The sequence below is a fragment of the Mobula hypostoma genome, chromosome 2 (genome assembly GCF_963921235.1).
Source record: "Mobula hypostoma chromosome 2, sMobHyp1.1, whole genome shotgun sequence".
NCBI classification, from domain to species: Eukaryota; Metazoa; Chordata; class Chondrichthyes; order Myliobatiformes; family Myliobatidae; genus Mobula; species Mobula hypostoma.
Genome location: NC_086098.1, coordinates 10,080,824 through 10,101,553, shown reverse-complemented (window position 1 = coordinate 10,101,553; position 20,730 = coordinate 10,080,824). Strand labels below are relative to the sequence as shown.

Here is a 20,730-nt window from a genome sequence, read left to right as displayed (position 1 = left end):
ATTTATTTCAGAATATCCCTGTTTTTTTGACTAAGAAGTTTTTTGATCGCATTGATTTTATTATCTTTTATTTGGAATAATAAAAGACCAAGAATTAGTAAATGTCACTTACTAGAGTTGAAAAAGGATGGAGGTCTTGCTTTGCCTAACTTAAGAATGTATTACTGGGCTGTTAATGTGCGATACATGTCCTTTTGGTTATATTGGGTCGATAAGAACGATCGGCCAATTTGGCTAGACCTGGAATTGAAAGCTGTGAAACAGTTTTATTTAACCTCATTATTGGGAGTTGCTTTACCTATACAATTAGCTAAAGTTGCTAATTTAAACCTATACCCTGTGATTAAGCATTCTTTACAAATTTGGCTGCAGTTGCACAATTTTTTTAATCTTTAAAAATTTAAACTTTGTAGTTAATTTATCGAAATTACTTTCTTAAGCCACGTCACTGGATCCTGACATCAATCTGTCAAGGGGCATTAGTCTCCCACATTAAACAAAGTCATGCATAGGCATTCTCCATTGAGGGAATCCACTCTTTTGAGTGTTGTGAGGTTCATTTGGGTGTGCAATTGAATCATCTCGAGTGGTAACTGGAGGGCCGTGTTAGAAGTATGAGAGGAGTGATTACTTGTTTGGTCTTGGCTTTAGTTTCAAGTTTATTCTGCTGGCAGGTACTTTTCTGTCAGCCAGATCACTGACTGGGAGTGATCATATGATCAGTGTAGAAAAAGACATCTCTATTATTAGAAAAATAAGATGAAGCTGAGTTTTTTTTCCTTGCATTATCAGACATGTATAGCGAGCTATTGCTAATATCCATTTCTGGACAAAGACAAGACAGTTGTTTTTGAGTTTAACCCTGCATGAATTGTACGCCGGCAACACAAGTGAGTATTTCTTTTGACAATTAAACAGGATGCTCTTGTGGCTGCCAAGGAGGCCCAGAGGAAACTGAACGAAGCGGAGAAGTGTCAGCCCAGGGAGTCCATGTGGGAAGAATGCAAGCCCTGTTTGAAGCAAACATGTATAAAGTTCTACTCGCGTGTTTGCAGAAGAGGCTTCAGTACCGTTGAAAAGGAAGTAAGTGGAACAGTGCAGTACTGGCCCTTCAGTCCGCTGTGTTGTGCTGACCTTTTACCCTATTCCAAGATCAACCTGACCCTTCCCTCCATTTTTAAAAATTGATTTGCCTATCTGAGAGTCTCCTGAATGCCCGTAATGTATCTGCCCCTACCACCACCCCTGGCACCCTGTTCCATGCATCCACCATTCTGTGGATGCATGGAAAGTAAGATTGCCCACTCTATTAATGTACTTCACTCAATAAAAGGTTAAAGTAAATTTAATAATGGCCACCATTGGTTGCCTTCTCATCAGGCAAATACGGTTCTGACTACAGCAAGGACATGAACTGGAAATCGTTTGAGAATCTAATGGCTTTTGTGCTGAAGCCATTCTGAGTCATGAAGTTCTCAGCTCTAAGTGTCAACTGTTTATTCCTCTCCACAGATGCTGCCTGACCTGCTGAGTTCCTCCAGCATTTTGGGTGTGTTACTCTGGATTTCCAGCATCCGCAGATGTTTGTGTCCTTGATTCCATGAATAGTTATGGTTGCATTTACTCTGTGGGTTAATTGAAACAAATTTGCCTTGTCAAAAAGCAGTCAGTGACCGCTTTATGAAATTAACACTATCACCTGCTCATTAATGTAAATATCTAATCAGTCAGTTATGTGGCAGCAAGTCAAAGCATAAAAACATGCAGACATAGTCAAGAGATTGAATTGTTGTTCAAACGAAACATCAGAGTGGGGAGGAAATGTGATCTAAATGACCTTGACCATGGAACGATTGTTGGTGTTGGATAGTGTGGTTTGAGTGTCTCAGAAACTGCTGATCCGGAATTTTCATGCGCAGCAGTCTCTGGAGTTTACAGGGAATCGTGTGGGAAAACAAAAGGTGTCCAGTTAGCGGAAGTTGTGTGGGTGCAAACTCGTTGTTAAGAGAGGGGTCAGAGGAGAATGGCCAGACTGGTTCAAGTTGTCAGCAGGACAGTAACTCAAATAACCCTGCATTACAATAGTGGTGTGCAGGAGAGCATCTCTGAATGCAAAATTTGTTGAACCTTGAAGTGGATGGGCTACAGCAACAGAAAACCATGGGCGTACACTCAGTGACCACTCTATTTGGTAAAGGAGGTGCTGAATAAAGTGTTCACTGAGTGTAAGTCAATAAAATGTTGTCTAACTTTTACATCTCACTCAAGCTTATTTGGAATGGGAAGTATGTTGGCAATTGATAGTAAGGGACTTCTAAATCTTCTGTTGAATCTGGTTATGATTGACCTCTCAAACAGGTGGAAAAATTCTTCAATGAAACGTCGGTAGACTCTGTTTGGTTTAACGGTGAGAAAATGGATTCGCTGATGGAAAAGAATGAAGAACTGAGTGAACAATTTGAACAAGTTGAAAGACAGTTTGAAGACATGGATGAATTTTTTAAAGAGAGCTCCAAGGCCTTTGAAGCAATGGATAGCTTTACTGGTGATCTCTTCAATGGCATGGGTTTCTTCCCAAGGCATTTTTCCTTGTTTCCAGATTATTCCTTTCCCAGATTTGGATCCAATGGCTTTGGACATGGAATGCTTTCCTCGTTGTTCGACATGACTCAGAGGATGTTTGACCAATTCCATAGAATCATCAATGATCCCGAATTAAATCCAGAACTATTTCCTGAGGGAGGTAAGAAATAATCATTGGGACTAGCTTACTAGATTTGAGCAGTTGGTTTGTATACAATAACCTTTAAAGCTACCTGCAGCCAGTCTTTGAATAACTTAAAAAAAAAGTTAAATCTGGACATAAAAGGCTTAGAGTGGATATTTCCTATAGCAGGGGTGTAGAAGAAACCGCCTCAGAATAGAAGGATGATCTTTTAAAACAAAGATTAGGAGGAGAAGGGGAGAAAAAAACCAGAGGACATGGGTTAAGGGTGAGGGGGGAAAAGTTTAAAGGGAACATTAGTGGGGGGCTTCTTCACACAGAGAGTGGTGGGAGTATGGAATGAGCTGCCAGATGAGGTGGTAAATGCAGGTTCTTTTTTAACATTTAAGAATAAATTGGACAGATACATGGATGGGAGGTGTATGGAGGGATATGGTCCGTGTGCAGGTCAGTGGGACTAGGCAGAAAATGGTTCGGCACAGCCAAGAAGGGCCAAAAGGCCTGTTTCTGTGCTGTAGTTTCTATGGTATGGTTTCTGTGAATTTCTTTAGCCAGAGGATGGTGAATCTGTGGAATTCATTGCCACAGACGGCTGTGAAGGTCAAGTTACTGGGTATATTTAAAGCAGAAGTTGATAGTTTCTTGATTAGTAGGGGTATCAAAGCTCACAGGGAAAAGGTGGGAGAATGGGGCTGAGAGGGATAATAAATTAACCATGAAGGAACAGAGAAGACTTGATAGTCTTTGCAAAAACAGAAATTGGAAATATATAAAAAAATATACAGTTGTAAGAAAAAGTTTGTGAACCCTTTGCAGTTACTTGGTTTTCTGCATCAATTACTTGTAAAATGTGGTCTGATCTTTAACTTGAGTCACAATAATAGATGAGCACAATCTGCCTAAACTAATAACACACAAACAATTGTATTACTTCTCGTCAATACTGAGTACACCATTTAAACAATCATAGTCTAGGTTCAGAAAAAAGTATGTGAACCTCTGGGGTAATGCCTTCTACAAAAACTGTTTGGAGTCAAATGTTCCAATCAATAAACGCTGACGGAAGTGAAAGGGAACCCAAGGATAACAGCAAAAGACCTGCAGAAACCTCTAGAACTTGCTAAAGTCTCTGTTCATGTGTCCACTATAAGAAAAACACTGAACAAGAATGGTGTTCATGGAAGGACAACACAGGAAACCACTGCTCTCCAAAAAAGGGGGGGAAAAAAAGCATTGCTGTACATCTCAAGTTTGCAAAAGACCACCTGGATGTTCCACAATGTTTCTGGGGCAATGTTCTGTGGACAGATGAGACAAAAGTTGGACTTTTTAACAGAAATGCGCACTGCTATGGTTGGAGGAAAAAGGGCACACTGCACACCAACACCAAAGCCTCATCCCAACGGTGGACCATGGTGGAAGGAGCATCTAGTTTGGGGCTGCTTTGCTGCCTCAGGGCCTGGACAGCTTGCAATCATTGAGGGAACAATGAATTCAAAATTGTGTCAAGACATTTTACAGGAGAATGTCAGCTTAATAGAAGTTGGATGATACAACAAGACAATGATCCGAAACATAAGAGAATCAACAACAGAATTGTTTTAAAAGAAGAAAACCTGTGTTTTGGAGTGGCCAAGCCAGAGTCCAGACCAAATGAGACGCTGTGGCATGACCTGAAGAGGGCTGCTGTTGCAAAGTATTCCAGAAATCCCAAAGGAGAGAGAAGATGGTGGCGCAATGCAGCGCGCGTGGTCGTTCCGGATTGATATCGATATGTGTTAACTAGGGGGCCGTGCAAAATCCAGATTTGATGGAGACAGCCGTGAGAAGCGCAGAGGAACATCTGGAGTAACTTCTTAAATGCCCGCTTCACTGCCACTGCTACGGAGGGGAAGGCCCCAAATCCTCGGCTTTGCGTATTGCTTGTTGCCGGGGCCGGGGTCGAAGCGCTCGGCAGAGATGGTGCTCTGTGTCGAAGAGGTGGGTAGGAGGCTTGGAGTTTTTGGACGGACTCGGAGTTGGACTGTGGTCGGATGCTGCACCGGCAAGTTTGCCGCGCTGGAGGTTCACCGTCTGCGTGAGATGATGGGACTTTCAAGAGACTTTGAGACTTTTACTGTGCCATGGTCTGTTTTTATCAAATTACGGTATTGTTTTGCACTGTTGTAACTATATGTTATAATTATGTGGTTTTTGTTAGTTTTTAAGTCGGTTTGTCATGTTTTCGTGATATCATTCTGGAGAAACATTTTATCATTTCTTAATGCAAGCATTACTAAATGACAATAAGAGGGATTGCGTGTCCTCATAGTCATAAATATTGATGAACTAAAACACTCTTGTATGTGGGAATGGTCTAAAATTCCTTCTTGCCATTGTGCCAGTCTGATCAGCAGCTAGAGGTAATGTTTTGTGGAGGTAATTGCTTTCAAAGGAGGTTCTACCAGTTATTAAATACAAGCATTCACATACATTTTCCATCCTGGACTGTAAATAATTAAACAATTTGTTCAATAAAGACATGAAAAGTATAATTGTTTATGTGTTATTAGTTTCGGCAGATTGTGCATGTCTATTATTATGACTTGGATGAAGATCAGACCACATTTTGAGTAATTAATGCGGAGAACCAGGTAACTGCAAAGGGTTCACAAACTTTTTCTTTCAACTGTATGTCACACGGGTATTGAAAAAGGAAACTTTTCTTGGAGTAGCCTGGGTGTGTGAGCATCAGAAAAGGGACTTGTTTGAGGATTTGCTTGTAATTTGCGGATGGTTTGGTAATATATTACCATTCCACCAGGCTTGGCTACTGAAATCCCAAAGAACCACTATAATTAACCAGAATGCCTTGGAATGAGGGTGCTTGGGGTGGGGAAGCAGTTTAGTTTTTTCATATTGGTTTCTTTTTTACCGCATATAACATACAGGTTGCCCTCATTAGGGTAATTGGAATTGGTAAAGTGATGGATTAGGGTAAGACGGAATAGATCCTTGGCTGCATTTTATCATCACTTCAGCACATGTATGTGTGCAGGAAAAATCATTGTGGATCCCACCCATAGTTTGATATTTCATATTAAGCTAGTTAGTACCAGTTTGAGTACTCATTATCCAAAATGCTTGGGGCTGGAAGTGTTTTGGATTTTGGATTCTCAAAAATATTATGGAATTGCCTTCATTTCTGACTCTGAATTTATGTGCTACCAGTAAGCAGTCTTTGTCTTATACTTGATAGTCACAAGGGGGCAGGGAGAGGGGAGTCATGATTGGGAAAGGGGGAAAGGAGAGGGGAGGGAGCAGGAAGCACCCGAGAGACATTCTGTAATGATCATTAAACCGACTGTTTGGAATCAAATGACCTTGCCTGGTGTCTCAGGCCTGGGTGTGTCTGCATCCGCATCACCCCCCCCATCTGCCCCTGACACTCCTTCTCCGTCAGCTGTCCCACACCCCTCCTATGGTGCTCCATCATGGCCATTCCCAGCATGCTTTGCTACTGCCAGACTTATAAACTCTCTCTACGTTGATAAATACAGTACTGTGCAAATATCTTGGGCACCTTAGCTCTAAAGACTTCTTAATTTTTTTTATTGAGATACAGAGTGGGCCCTTCTGGCCCTTGGAGCTGCGTTGTTCAGCAATTCCCCAGTTTTAACCCCAGCCTAATCGTGGGACAATTTACAATAACCAATTTGCCTATCGACCGGTACATTTTTGGACTGTGGGAGGAAGCTGGAGCACCCAGAGGAAACCCGTGAGGTCACGGGGAGGACGCACAAACTCCTACAGGCAGCAGCGGGAATTGAACCTGTGTCGCCTGTACTGTAAAGTGCTGTGCTCCACTACATCACCGTGCTGCCCCTTTTGCACAGTACTGTAAAAGAGTCACTGGTAGTCCAACTAGAGAATTAAGGAGAAATTATTTTGAACTGGTGATTTGGAATGATGATCTTACTGGCATGTAGTATTTTCGGGGAATGGCACAGACCAATTCAAAGGATGAGGTAGAAGCCCACCTTTACCCAACCTCAGCATTCTTGTGCAGAAGATACTGATGTGCAAAAGCCAGGGTGATTACATTGGGCAGAAAGATTTTTGTTTGAGCCATTGATAAACTGAATTGGCCCACAAGAACCTTTAAGACTCGAACTAGAGGTCATGGGTTAAGGGTGAAAGGTGAAATGTTTAAAGGGAACATGAGGGTAAACTTCTTCACACAGGGTGGTGAGAGTGTGGAATTGATGTGGTGCTTGTGGGTTTGATGTTTTTTTTTAAAGAGAAATTTGGCTAGATACATGGGTGGGAATGTTATGGAAGGCTGTGTTCTGGATGCAACTCAATGCGACTAGGCAATGTACATTGGGCTTAAAAGGCCTGTTACTGTGTTGTAGTGGCCTATGACTCTTATAATTAATATTTCATTTCTTTTAATAGAAGAGCAAAATGGGACAGTATCATCAGATGGAAATAATAAATTCATCTGTCACGAAATACGCCGGAACTCGTCTGGTTGCATGAAGCTTTCCAACAAGTGTGAGAAGTGCAAAGAACTCATGTCCTTGGGTAAATTAAAACATTCATACAAATATTGAGCAGAAATTTTGTGAAAGATTTGTTTGCAAGGGATAAGATCGTATTTGAGCAAAGTAGATAGTGGGATGAGACCTGCTCTAAGATGCTACAAGCTATACCTTTGTAGTAGTAAGTGAATGAAAGCATAATTAATGTAAGCACAATTAATTATGACATCATTTTGCCAAAGTTTCTCCCCTCACACAGATGCCGATCAAAACTCCTTGATCTAGTGTTAAACTGTCAGAGATTATCAGTCATCTGAGACCTGAGAGACTGCAACTACTTCAAATCCTGAGCAACACACACAAAATGCTGGAGGAACTGGGCAGGTCAGGCAGCATCTATGGAGGGAAATGAACAACTAATGTTTTGCACTCACATCATAAGACACTGAGCAGAATTAGGCCATTCGGTCCATCGAGTACACCACCATTTTATCATGGCTGATCTATTTCCTTAATTGCAATCTCCTGCCTTCTCCCCGTAGCCTTTCACGCCCTGACTAATCAAGAACTTCCCAACCTCCTGCCTTAAGTGAACCCAGTGACCTGGCCTCCACTGTTGCCTGTGGCAAGACCCTCCTTCAAGACAAAAAAGGAAGCCAGAACAAAGGGTAGAGGGTGGGGGTAAGAGGAGGAGGACCAAAAGCTGACCAGTGATAGGTAGGGGTAAACAGCGAAGCACTGTCCATGGTAATAGCTGGGATCTCCTGGTTGTCAGCCATTTTAATTTCACTTCCTATTGCAACACTGACATGTCTATTCATGGGCTCCTCCACTGCTAAATTGAAACTACATGCGGATTAGAGGAACAAAACCTTGTATTCTGTCTTGGCAGTCTCCAAGCTAAAACCATCAACATAAGTGTTTCTACCTTCCAGTAACCATCCCCCTCTGTCTCTTCTCCCCCCCCCCACACTCTCCACTTTGTTGCCCCTTATCCCCATGACCCCATTATCTCTTCTTTTCCTCTCCCCTGCCCTGACAGCTTGCCCATCACCCATACCTCCCTCTAGTTTCCCACCTTCCCTTTACTGTCCACTGTCCTCTCCTTTCAGATTCCATCTTCTTTGGCCTTTTGCATCTTTCACCTTTCGCCTCCCATCTTCTTGCATTGTTTCCACTTTCTCCCCTGATTGTCTGCCTACCTTACCACTCTTACCTGGACTCATCTGTCACCTGTCAGCTCGTGCTCTTCCTGCCACCCCAGCCCACCCAAAACTTTTATTCTGGCTTCTATCTTTTTTTCTAGTCTTCATGAACAGTTACAGCCAGACACATCAGCGAGGAGATACAGGGGCCTGAAAAAACACATTCAACGAATCAGGAACAGCTTCTTCCCCTCTGCCATCAGATTTCTGAATGGACATTGAACCCATGAACACTACCTCTCTACATTTTTTTTGCAGTACTTATTTAATTTAACTTTTTTAATATACAGAGATGCTTGCTGTAATTCAGTTTGTATTATTACGCATTGCAGTGTTACCACTGCTGCATAACACCATTCTTCATGACGTGGAGACAGTAAACCTGATGCTGATTCTCTGCATTCCCCTCCATAGATGCTGCCCGGCCTCAGTTCCTCCAGCATTTTGTGTGTGTTTTACTCCTCTCATTCGTTCATTGGATTCACTAACTATGTCCCAGCTTGCTGCTGCGGCAAGATAGGAAAAAAGGCAACTTGAACTGGTGTGCAGGACAAAGTTAATTCCTCAAATAGTAATATTCGGGGGGAAAATGTTTTGATATCATAACATCAGATCCTATACTAATGTTTTAAATGTATCATGAAAAGATTAGTTCCTGTTAAATATTTATTTAGTGATACAGCAAGGAGAGCCCCTTTGAGCCACACTGCCCTGGCAACCCGAATTGACCGTAAGCTAACCATGGGACAATTTACAATGGCCGATTAACCTGTCCAGTACATATTTGGGCTGCGGGAGGAAAGCCGAGTTTGTTCATTTGTGATGTGCCATGTCGTGACATATAAGCGATCAGGGTCTTTCTTGGCAAATTTGTCTGCAGAAGTGGTTTGCTATTGCCGCCTTCTGGGCAGTGTCTTTACAAGACGGGTGACCCCAACCATTATCAATATTCTTCAGGGATTGTCTGTCTGGTGTCAGTGATCGCATAACCAGGACTTGTGATCTGCACCGGCTGCTCATACAACCACCTACCATCTGCTCCCATGGCCTCACGTGACCCTGTTCCTGATCAGGGGACTAAGCAGGTGGTACACCTCGCCCAAGGGTGACCTACAGGCTAGTGGAGGGGAGCAACGCCTTATACCTCCTTTGGTAGAGATGTATCTCCACCCGGACACCCAGAAACTAGAGCATGGGGAAGACATATAGAAACACTTTACAGAACAGTGCTGGAGTTGAACTCTGGAATGCCCTAAGCTGTATTAGCATCGGACTAACTGGCTGATTGTTGTGTTAAGAATCAATGTTTCAGAACCACATTAATGGAAATTAAGATACAAAGATTCATTTAATATCAGAGAATGTATAACAGAATGCAACCTGAAATTTGCACTCTTCACAGACATCCACAAAACAAGAAACCAATAGAATGATTGATAGAAACATCAAAGCCCCCCTCATCCTTAGTAAACAAATACACTTAAAAAGATACTTGAGGATTTTGCTCATAGATGTATTGATTAAGCGAATCAAAAGTCTACCTGATGTAATATTTATTATTTAAATATTGGTATAATCAGAATGAGGTTTATTATCACTGGCATGTGACGTGAAATTTGTTAAATTAGCAGCAGCAGTTCAATGCAATACATAATCTAGCAGAGGAAAAAAAAATAAACTAGTAGATCAATTGAATAGATTTTAAAAAACATGCAAAACCAGAAATACTGTAAATTTCAAAAAAAAAAGTGAGGTAGTGTCCAAGGGTTCAATGTCCATTTAGAAATCGGATGGCAGAGGGGAAGAAACTGTTCCTGAATCACTGAGTGTGTGCCTTCAGGCTTTTGTACCTCCTACCTGATGGTAACAGTGTGAAAAGGGCATGCCCTGGGTGCTGGAAACCTTAATAATGGACGCTGCCTTTCTGAGACATCGCTCCCTGAAGACGTCCTGGGTACTTTGTATGCTAGTACCCAAGATGGAGCTGACTAGATTTACAACCTTCTGCAGCTTCTTTCGGTCCTGTGCAATAGCTCCTCCATACCAGACAGTGATGTATCCTGACAGGATGCTCTCCATGGTGCAACTATAGAAGTCCTTAAGTGTATTTGTTGACATGCCAAATCTCTTCAAACTCCTAATAAAGTATAGCCACTGTCTTCAATCTCCTTTCTAAAAGAATGCCCCTCTCTTCTAAGGCTGCGTCCTCTGGTCTTGGACTGTTTTACCATAGAAACGTCCTCTCCGCATCCACTCTATCAAGGCATTTCACTATTTGGTGGGTTTCAATGAGGTCACCACTCATTCTTCTGAGTTTCAGTGAATACCCACCCAGAGCCATCAAACACTCTGGCACGGTGTCAAGTTGTCTTTGGTCTCCCATGTTTCCCCCATCCTTCAGGAGTCTAATGAAGTGCTGTTGGTGTTCAAGGCTTCCTCACCCTGCCAGTAGCTTCCTCTCTGTTTTCATTACTGTGAGCCATGCAAGTCCTGGCTGGAGTCTTGGGAACACTGTCTCACACAGATATAGAATGATTCTTCATTGCTGTTTCTGTAACAATACCCTACCAAGAGTCAAAGCTCAAGGCCTTGACTCCAGCCAACACAGCTGTATGGGTCATTGAGGCAAACAAACCTCTGAACCTTACAGCAAGGTTGTGGTCCCCTTGGAGGTTAGTTTTTCAACAGGCTGTTTATTTTCTTTCAGACAAATCCATAAGGCATCCGTCATTATGATACTTTCAAATTGGACATTAACATAAAGTAGAATTGCAAATAATTAGTAATCAGCTAATAACTGTCCTTGAGTTTGGAGGCTTGCGTGCCTCACTGATCCAGAGAGCTATGTTGGCTGGAGTCAGGACTTTATGCTTTGGCCCTTGGTAGGGTCACCCTATGCCAAACAGGTCAAAGGGTAGAGGATGGACTGAATGGTCCAGTGGTCCACCGGTCCTCCAGGTTCAGGGGTTCAACTCGGGGCTGGAATTCCTGAGTAGTAAAACCAAGACTGTTATGGAAACAGCAATGAAGACTCCTTCTACATCAGAGTGCGGTGGTATTTTGGAGTCTCCACGTGGGATTTGCATGACTGACAGTAGTGAAAAACGAGAGTAAGCTACTGATGTGATGAAGGGAGTCCTGAACCCTGCCAGAGATGGAGGACCTTCATTGCTGCCCTAAAAGCCAACTGCGTACTGAGCAGTAAGTAATGACAGACATGATATTGGATTAATGATGAAAATTCTGATCTTTCTACAACTGATTTTTTTTTCTCCTTCAGAGTGTTTTGACAAAGATCGCAAACCTTTACGAAAGACTTTTGAAGACTCCATCTTGATGGCAGAAAAACTTGGAAAGAAATATGACAATCTGATGTTTGATTTTCAAGAATACATGAAAAACCAAACAAGAGAACTGGAAAACCTTAACAAACAGTTTGGATGGGTGTCTAAACTGGCAAATTATACGAAAAGCCCCGAAGGGTTTTACAAAATTAATGCTGTAAGTATTGGTATTTGAAAGGGTTGCCCAACATTTCAAAGTGTCTCTTCACGTTGACATGAAATTAATTTAGATAATATTTAAAACATGCAGTAACAGAATATTTATTTTTAAGTACAAATTTGAATTATAACAAATATAATCTATTTTGCAATTCTCAGTAACACAAGAGATTCTGCAGATGCAGGAAATTCAAAGCAACACACACAAAATGCAGGAGGAACTCTATGGAGAGGAATAAATAGTCGACATTTTCAAGCTGAAACCTTTATTAATAGTGAATGGTCTTGGCCTGAAATGTTGACTTTTTTTTTCATTTCCATACATGCTGCCTGACCTACTGAGTTCCTCCAGCATTTTGTGTGTGTTACTTACAATTCTCATTCATGGGAAACTTTGAACTATATTGATTGTGGAGTGTACGGTGTTTTCTAGTTAAGGGTATTTCCACCTAGGTTTTCTAAATACAAGCATCACACTTAAACTTTACCGAAAATCATAATTTATTAATTGACCTCTTGGTTACTTGAACTTTACTCCACAACATTTACTTGATATTCATACTTTCTTCAGAAAAACAATTTTTGAAGAATGCTAATCGATTACTCATTTTCAATTTGTAAACACAGAACATTAGAACATACATAGAAATTTTACACCACATTACAGGCCCTTTGGCCCACAATGTTGTGCCGACCATGTAACCTACTCTAGAAACTGTCTAGAATTTCCCTAGCACATAGCCCTCTATTTTTCTAAGCTCCATGTACCTATCTAAGAAGCTCTTAAAAGACCGCATTGTATCCGCTTTCACCACCGCTGCCGGCAGTGTATTCCACACACCACCCGTCTCTGTGTGAAGAACTTACCCCTGACATCCCCTGTGTACCTATTTCCAAGCATCTTAAAACTATGCCCCCTCACGTTAGCCATTTCAGCCCTGGGGAAAAGTCTCTGGCTATCCACACGATCAAGGTCCCCTCATCATCTTATGCACATTGTAGAAGCAACAAGTCCACTGCAAATTATTTAGTTGCTAACTTTGTGGAACAGCTAATATTTGTACCAACTTTGCCACAAGAAAGCAAGGTCCATCGTTAACGACTCCCACCATCCAGTCCAGGCCATGCTGTCTTCTTGTTACTACCAACACAGGAGGTACAGGAGCCTTGGGTCCCACACCACCAGGTTCAGAAACAGTTATTACCCTTCAACCATCAGGCACCTGAAGCAGCGAGGATAACTTCACTCACCTCAACACTGACCTGATTGCACAACCTATGGACTCTACAACTCGAGTGCTCTTGGTATTCGCAAACACGAGGAATTCTGCAGATGCTGGAAATTCAAGCAACACACATCAAAGTTGCTGGTGAACGCAGCAGGCCAGGCAGCATCTCTAGGAAGAGGTGCAGTCGACGTTTCAGGCCGGGACCCTTCATCTAGTCCTGACGAAGGGTCCCGGCCTGAAACGTTGACTGTACCTCCTCCTAGAGATGCTGCCTGGCCTGCTGCGCTCACCAGCAACTTTGATGTGTGTTGCTCTTGGTATTACTACTATTTTTTTTTGTATTTGCACAGTTTATCATCTTTTGGACTTTGGTTGTATGGTTATATATATTTGTGTATAGTTTTTCATAAATTCTATTGTATTTAAATTTTCCTGTAAATGCCTGCAAGAAAAATTAATCTCAAAGAAGTATATGGTAACATGTACATACTTTGATAATAAATTTACTTTGACCAACCACCAGAGACATCTATTGGGAGTGCTGCATACACAGGGCCCTTAGTATTATTAAGGATCACACCCATCCATCCAGCATCTTCTTTGACTTTCTACTACCATCAGGCAGGAGACTACGATGCATAAAGACAAGAACAGTCAGGATGGGAAACAGTATCTTTCCTTAGGCCATGAGGCTTCTGAAATCACAGCTACATTGTATTCAAACTGCCACTGGTTAATCTGTCTTTAACCTTACAATATTTAATTTATGCACTTCATTTTATTATTTATGTGTGATTTCATCTGTAGATTTTGTCCTTGCCTTCATAAGTTATTATGTGATGTGTACTCCGCACCCTAGTTCGGGGAAACGTTGCCTCGTTTCTATTTGTATTATACAGCTATATACATATATATAGTTAAATTGCAATAAATTTGACAATTCCTATAGAAAATGCTTGACCCCAACACGCTTTTACAGCTGTTGCTTTAATCAGGAGGTTGTATTTCCAACCAAGTGGTGCAGAGCTGAAGATACGATTTTATCTTCTCCAGGTATTATCAAGCTCTGAAAGCAATCCTGATACCAATGTCACGGTTCAGATATTTGAGTCACCTCAGTTGACTTTCACTGTCCCCGGCAACTCTGACTGGGATGACCCAGAGTTCTCAGATGTGCTGGCACAGAAAGCATTGGACCTCTACAACAAATGGAAGATGGAAGTCTCACCAACACAGCCGCTGGAAACTACGTGAGTGTCAAATTTGCTTTTCTTAAGAGTGATTTTATTTATTTATTTTTAAGACATAGTAACAGAATTCGTCCATTCGGCCCATCAGGTCTGCGCTGCTGTGCTGTAACCCAAAACCCCAAAACTCTGTTGTAAGTAATCTTAACTCTCACTAAGTTCTGTACTTCTATGAGCTTGGAGTGCTAACCAAGAAACCAAGACTTGATTCTAAAATTAATTTTCAAATCTGCCAAAGGATTTGTTCCTGCTTTATCTGTTACTTCTTCCAGGTCTACAACTAGAGAATGTTCACTTCAATCTCACCCTCCTTTATCATCCCAAATGTACTTGGCTCTTTGTCCTAAATTCAATTCCTAAATATTCCTGTCTCTCTCCAGTTTATTTTACTTAACTGACCTTTTTTTTTGACTTGGGTAATCTTAAGATGCTTGGAAGTGGGTACAGAGGAGATGTCAGGGGTAAGTTTTTTTTTACGCAGAGAGTGGTGAGCGCGTGGAATGGAGTGGCGGTGGTGGAGGCGGATACGATAGGGTCTTTTAAGAGACTCCTGGATAGGTACATGGAGCTTAGGATAATAGAAGTCTATGGGTAACCCTAGGTAATTTCTAAGGTGGACATGTTCGGCCCAGCTTTGCGGGCCGAAGGGCCTGTATTGTGCTGTAGGTTTTCTATGTTAATATTGCCACACAATCCAGTGCCGATATAGCATGCCCACAATGCTTGGCAGAATAATACAGACCACAACAAAATTGCAGCAAACAATCCCCTTTCTTCCCTCCCACCCACAGACATGGAGGTCTCCAATTCAAAAACAGGTTTTCAATCTCTAGCCGGTCAGCCTTTGATTTCTGGACTTCTCATTGATCTGAGAGCTTCAGTCTTCAGAATCGACCCCCAGACTAGATTCTGACGGGATCACAAACTCCAGATCTGCCAACTGACTGGCCCTCGTACCTCCTCCTCGCATGGACGTCTGACCCTTGGACAGCCCAGTATCCCCAGATGTCCTTTGTGACCTGTCCACATCACTTTTCTTTGATCGCAGAGCAGAGGACTGGACTCCAGATGTCCTTCATCCCCGTCCACACCTCTAGACTTCAAATGCAGAGCGGAGGCCTGATCTGTAACTCCGACACATCCCTGTCCCTAAACCCTAACCGCACCTCTAACTCCCCATATCTCTGTCCCTAAACCCTAACTGGACCTCTAACTCCACTACATCCCTGTCCCTAAACCCTATTCTGACCTCTAACTCCCCACACTCTTATCCCTAAACCCTAACCGCACCTCTAACTCCACCACATCCCTGTCCCTAAACCCTAATCTGACTTCTAACTCCCCATATCTCTGTCCCTAAACCCTTATCTGGCCTCTAACTTCCCATATCTCTGTCCCTAAACCCTAACCGGACCTCTAACTCCACTACATTCCTGTCCCTAAACCCTAATCTGACCTCTAACTCCCCACATCCCGTCCCTAAACCCTAATCTGACCTCTAACTCCCCACATCTCTGTCCCTAAGCCCTAACCGGACCTCTGACTCCCCACATCCCTGTCCCTAAACCCTAGCCGCACCTCTAACTTCCTTCTGTGCTCCAGAACCATCCCCTGTAAACAAAAAAAAAAACAACTAAACCTGAACCATGAACTGAGTGACTGTCGTCTGAGTGGACATGGTCATTGTGGTTTTCTTGAGGTTTTAGCTCCACAAGGCTTCAGTGGAGAGAGGTTTCACTCAGAGGAAGCAAAGGAAGGAAAAGCTCAAGGTAATTTCCCTCCCCTTGTCCGCTCAGCTAGGACAGCAGAGATGCCAGGCAGGATAGTGGAATGCACCTCTTGCGGGATGTGGGAAGGCACAGAGACCTCCAGTGTCCCTGACGACTACAACTGGGAGAGGAGCATCCAGCTTCAGCTTCTAACAAACAGTGTTAAGGGGTTGGAGCTGGAACTGGACGAACTCCAGATCATTCGGGAGGCTGGGGGGGCGGGGTTGATGGGGCATACAGAGAGGTAGTTACACCCAAGGTGCAGGACACAGTCAGGAAGGGGAAAGGGGTTAAGGAGCCAGTGCAGAGTACCCCTGTGGCTGTCCCCCTCAACAACAGGTATATCACTTTGGATGGGGTTGGGGGTGGGGGGCATGACCTGACAGAGGAAGGTCAAGGTGGTCGGGTCTCTGGCATGGAGTCTGCTTCTGTGACTCAGAAGGCTGGGGGGGTGTGGGGGGAGAGAAGAGGTACTCTGTGGTGATAGGGGATTGCTAGTTAGGGGAATGACAGGAGGTTCTGTGGGCAAGAACGAGATTCCCAGATGGTATATTGTCTCCTGGGTGCCAGGGTCTGGGACATCTCGGATCAAGTCCTCAGCATTCTCAAGCGAGAGGGTGAGATAGGTCCACGTAGGTACCAATGACATGGGTAGGACGAGTGACGAGGTTCTGCATGGGGAGTTCAGGGAGGTGGGCGCTAAGTTAAAGGGCAGGAACTCCAGGGTTGTTATCTCAAGATTGCTACCCGTGCCTTGTGCTAGTGAGGCCAGAAACTGGGAAGATTATACAGTTTAATACATGGCTAAGGAGTTGGTGTAAGAGGGAGGGCATATGATTTTTGGATCATTGGGCTCTCTTGTAGGGAAAGTGGGACCTGAACAGAAGGGACAGTTTGAACCTGAACTGGAGGGGGACAAATAGCCCAGCAGGGAGGTTTGTTAATGCTGCACAGTGGGGTTTAAACTAGAGTTACGGGGGGATGGAACCAGAGTGCCTGAACAGTTAGTGGAGGCAGATTTTTGGTAACACCCAAGACGTTGTTAGGAATCAAAAGTTTGAGCATGGTGCAATTAGTGTCTTGAAATGGCTATATTTCAATGCAAGAAGTATTGTAGAAAAGGCGGATGTTAGTGCTGAAGATGAGGTAGCTGATTTACAAACCAGGTGTTGTATCTGAATGCATACAGTATACGGAATAAGGCAGATGATTGCAGCAGTTACAGATTGACAGGTATGATGTTGTAGGCTGATTCATGGCTGAAAGACTATAGCTGGGAGCTTAATGTCTCAAGGATACACATTGTATTGAAAGGATAGGCAGGAAGGCAGAGGGGGCAGCGTTGCTCTGTTGGTTTAAAAAAAACACGCAAAATCAAATCATTAGAAACAGGTATTATAGGGTCAGGAGGTGTTGATTCATTGTGGATACAGCTAAGGAACTACAAGGGTAAAAAGATCATGATGGGAATTGTATACTGACCCCTAAACAGTAGTAAGGATGTAGCCTACAGATTACAGTGGGAGATTTTAAAAAAACGTGTGCAGAAAGGGCAATGTTACAATAGTCATGGGGGACTTGAATATGCAGATAGATTGGGAAAATCAGGTTGGTGCTGGATTACAGGAGGGGGAATTTCTAGAGTGCCTACGAGATGACTTTTAGAGCAACTTGTGGTTAAGCCCACTAGAGGATCAGCAATTTTGGATTGGGTGCTATGGAATGAACCAGAAATGATTAAGAGAGCTTGAGGTAAAAGAACCCTTAGGGGAAAGTGATCATATTCACACACATTTTAGAAGGAGAAGCTAAAGTCGGATGTATCAGTACTACAGTGGAGTTAAGGTAATTAAAGGCATGTGCAAGGAGTTGGCCAGGGTTGATTGGAAAATAACCCTGGCTAACTCTCCCTACCCTCCAATTTGGTCTAGTCTCAAAGTTGCATCTGTTTTCCTACAGGCTCTAGTTACTTTCCTCAATCCTTCCTTTCTCATTTAATTTTTAATGAAAATATCTCACCAAACCTAAGTACTTGCCCATTGGCTGTTTATAAGACATAGGAGCAGAGATAGACCATTCAGCCCATCAAGTCTGCTCTGCCATTCCATGATCATGGTCTTCCATCTGTCTGTAATGTGCCTGTGGGGAAGACCCCCCCCCTTCACACTGTTGTTATTCTTTTCTCTTTCCATAACCATGGTTATTCTTGGCAAATTTTTCTACAGAATGGATTTTTCATTGCCTTCTTCTGGGAAGTGTCTTTACAAGACAGTGACCCCAGCTATTATAAATACCCCACAGAGATTGTCTGCCTGGCGTTAAAGGTCACATAGCCAGGACTTGTGATCTGCACTGGCTGCTTGTATGACCATCCACCACCTGCTCCCATGGCTGCATGTGATCCTGAATTTGGGGGGTGGGGGGAGAAGAAACTGGTTGAACTAAACAGCTGCTACTCCTCGCCCAAGGGTGACCTGCAGGCCAGCAGAGGGAAGGAGTGACTTTTGCACTTCCTTTGGTAGAGGTGCTTCTCCAGCCTGCCACCCATGGCTGATTTATTCTTCTTCTCAATCCCAGTCTCCTCTTTCTAAAGGTGTAACCTTTGACAGCCTTAGTAATTAAGAACTTAAAACCTATTTGTCCAGTAGCCTCCAACCTGATGGCATGAACATTGACTTCTCAAACTTCCGCTAATGCCCCACCTCCCCCTCGTACCCCATCTGTTATTTATTTATATACACACATTCTTTCTCTCACTCTCCTTTTTCTCCCTCTGTCCCTCTCACTATACCCCTTGCCCATCCTCTGGGTCCCCCCCCCTTTTGTTTCTCCCTGGGCCTCCTGTCCCATGATCCTCTCGTGTCCCTTTTGCCAATCACCTGTCCAGCTCTTGGCTCCATCCCTCCCCCTCCTGTCTTCTCCTATCATTTTGGATCTCCCCCTCCCCCTCCCACTTTCAAATCTCTTACTAGCTCTTCTTTCAGTTAGTCCTGACGAAGGGTCTCGGCTTGAAACGTCGACTGTACCTCTTCCTAGAGATGCTGCCTGGCCTGCTGTGTTCACCAGTAACTTTTATGTGTATTGCTTGAAATTCCAGCATCTGCAGAATTCCTCGTGTTTGTGTGTCTAGTTGGACATGTGGCTTTCTACACATAATTGGATCTACCTATTGCTAAATCTCATAAAATGTTTACAACAACATGAGAGCTAATTATAGCTGAATTCTCTACAAAATAGTCATAGGAAAAAAAAAGCACAGAAACAGGCCTTTTGGCCCATCTAGTCTATGCTGAACCATTTAAACAGCCTACTCCCATTGATCTGCACCTGGTCCATAGCCCTCCATTAATCCTAAATCTATAATGAACTAAAGTATTTATACAAATTTTTGATAGTATTTATTATGATACAAAATGTTAGTGTTTAATGTTCACAATTTCAATATTTCTATTTTACAGAGAGGCGTGAGGGGAGCAAGTTCCTGCTTTACTTGCTTTGAAGACTACTTCCGTAAACCTTTTAGCAAGTAGCAAATAGGTTTATAGCACAAAGCTACTGAAATCTTCTGCACTACTGCTGCTGGTCTACTGCACTGCTGCCATTTAACATGGACTATTCAATAAACACTATTGGAAGCAAATTAAATTGTGGCTTTGATTTTCTTTAAGTAGTTCTCTGACTTGAGAGGTAGGACAGAATCTGTAGTTCAGAATCAGGTTTAATATCACCAGTACATGTCATGAAGTTAGTTAACTTTGCGGTAGCAGTGTAATGAAATACATGATAATACAGAGAAAACTGAATTACAGTTAGTCTATATTAAATTAAATAAGTAATGCACAAAAAAGAAAGTAATGAGGTTGTCTTCGGAGGACATGCCCTTATTGTTGCCATCAGGGAGGTACAGGAGCCTGAAGGCACACACTCAACGATTCAGGAATGGCTTCTTCCCCTCTGCCACCCGACTTCTGAATGGACATTAAACCCATCAACACTATTTGCACTTCTTATTTAACTTAAGGCATCCGTTAGTCTTGCGAGACCATGGATCTGCGCCTGGAAAGTCTTTACTCTCCAGGGCGCAGGCCTGGGCAAGGCTGTATGGAAGACCAGCAGTTGTCCATGCTGCAAGTCTCCCCTCTTCACGACACCAATGTTGTCCAAGGGAAGGGCATTAGGACCCATACAGCTTGGCACCGGTGTCGTCGCAGAGCAATGTGTGATTAAGTGCCTTGCTCAAGGACACAACACGTTGCCTCGGCTGGGGCTCAAACTCACGAACTTCAGGTCGCTAGTCCAATGCCTTAACCACTAGGCCACATGCCCACACTAACTTAACAATTTAATAAATATATTCACCACAATGCAGTTTATTATATATTACATGGTACTGCTGCCGCATAACAACAAATTTCACATTTGCTGGTGGGCACTAGCCTCTGGTAGTATCCAAGACATCTTCAAGGAACAGTGTCTCAAGAAAGCGGCGTCCATCGTTTAGGACCCACAGAGGTCATGCCTTGTTGTCA

General features: G+C 43.0%; 1 protein-coding gene across 3 annotated transcripts in view; it reads left to right on the top strand.

The window, feature by feature from the left end:
* The window catches only part of clu (clusterin), a 41,071-nt gene extending 21,225 nt beyond the window's left edge, over positions 1 to 19,846 (top strand). For 2 of the 3 annotated variants that reach the window (XM_063033350.1, XM_063033360.1), the window contains exons 4-10: positions 919 to 1,083; positions 2,359 to 2,743; positions 7,163 to 7,291; positions 11,734 to 11,954; positions 14,239 to 14,435; positions 14,524 to 14,566; positions 19,660 to 19,846. In XM_063033350.1, the coding sequence (XP_062889420.1) occupies positions 919 to 1,083; positions 2,359 to 2,743; positions 7,163 to 7,291; positions 11,734 to 11,954; positions 14,239 to 14,435; positions 14,524 to 14,566; positions 19,660 to 19,731 (1,212 nt within the window). In that variant the 3' untranslated portion in view covers positions 19,732 to 19,846. The remainder of the gene's footprint in view (positions 1 to 918; positions 1,084 to 2,358; positions 2,744 to 7,162; positions 7,292 to 11,733; positions 11,955 to 14,238; positions 14,436 to 14,523; positions 14,567 to 19,659) is intronic. The other variant, XM_063033368.1, reaches the window with a different exon arrangement.
* The last annotated feature ends 884 nt before the right edge of the window (positions 19,847 to 20,730 follow it).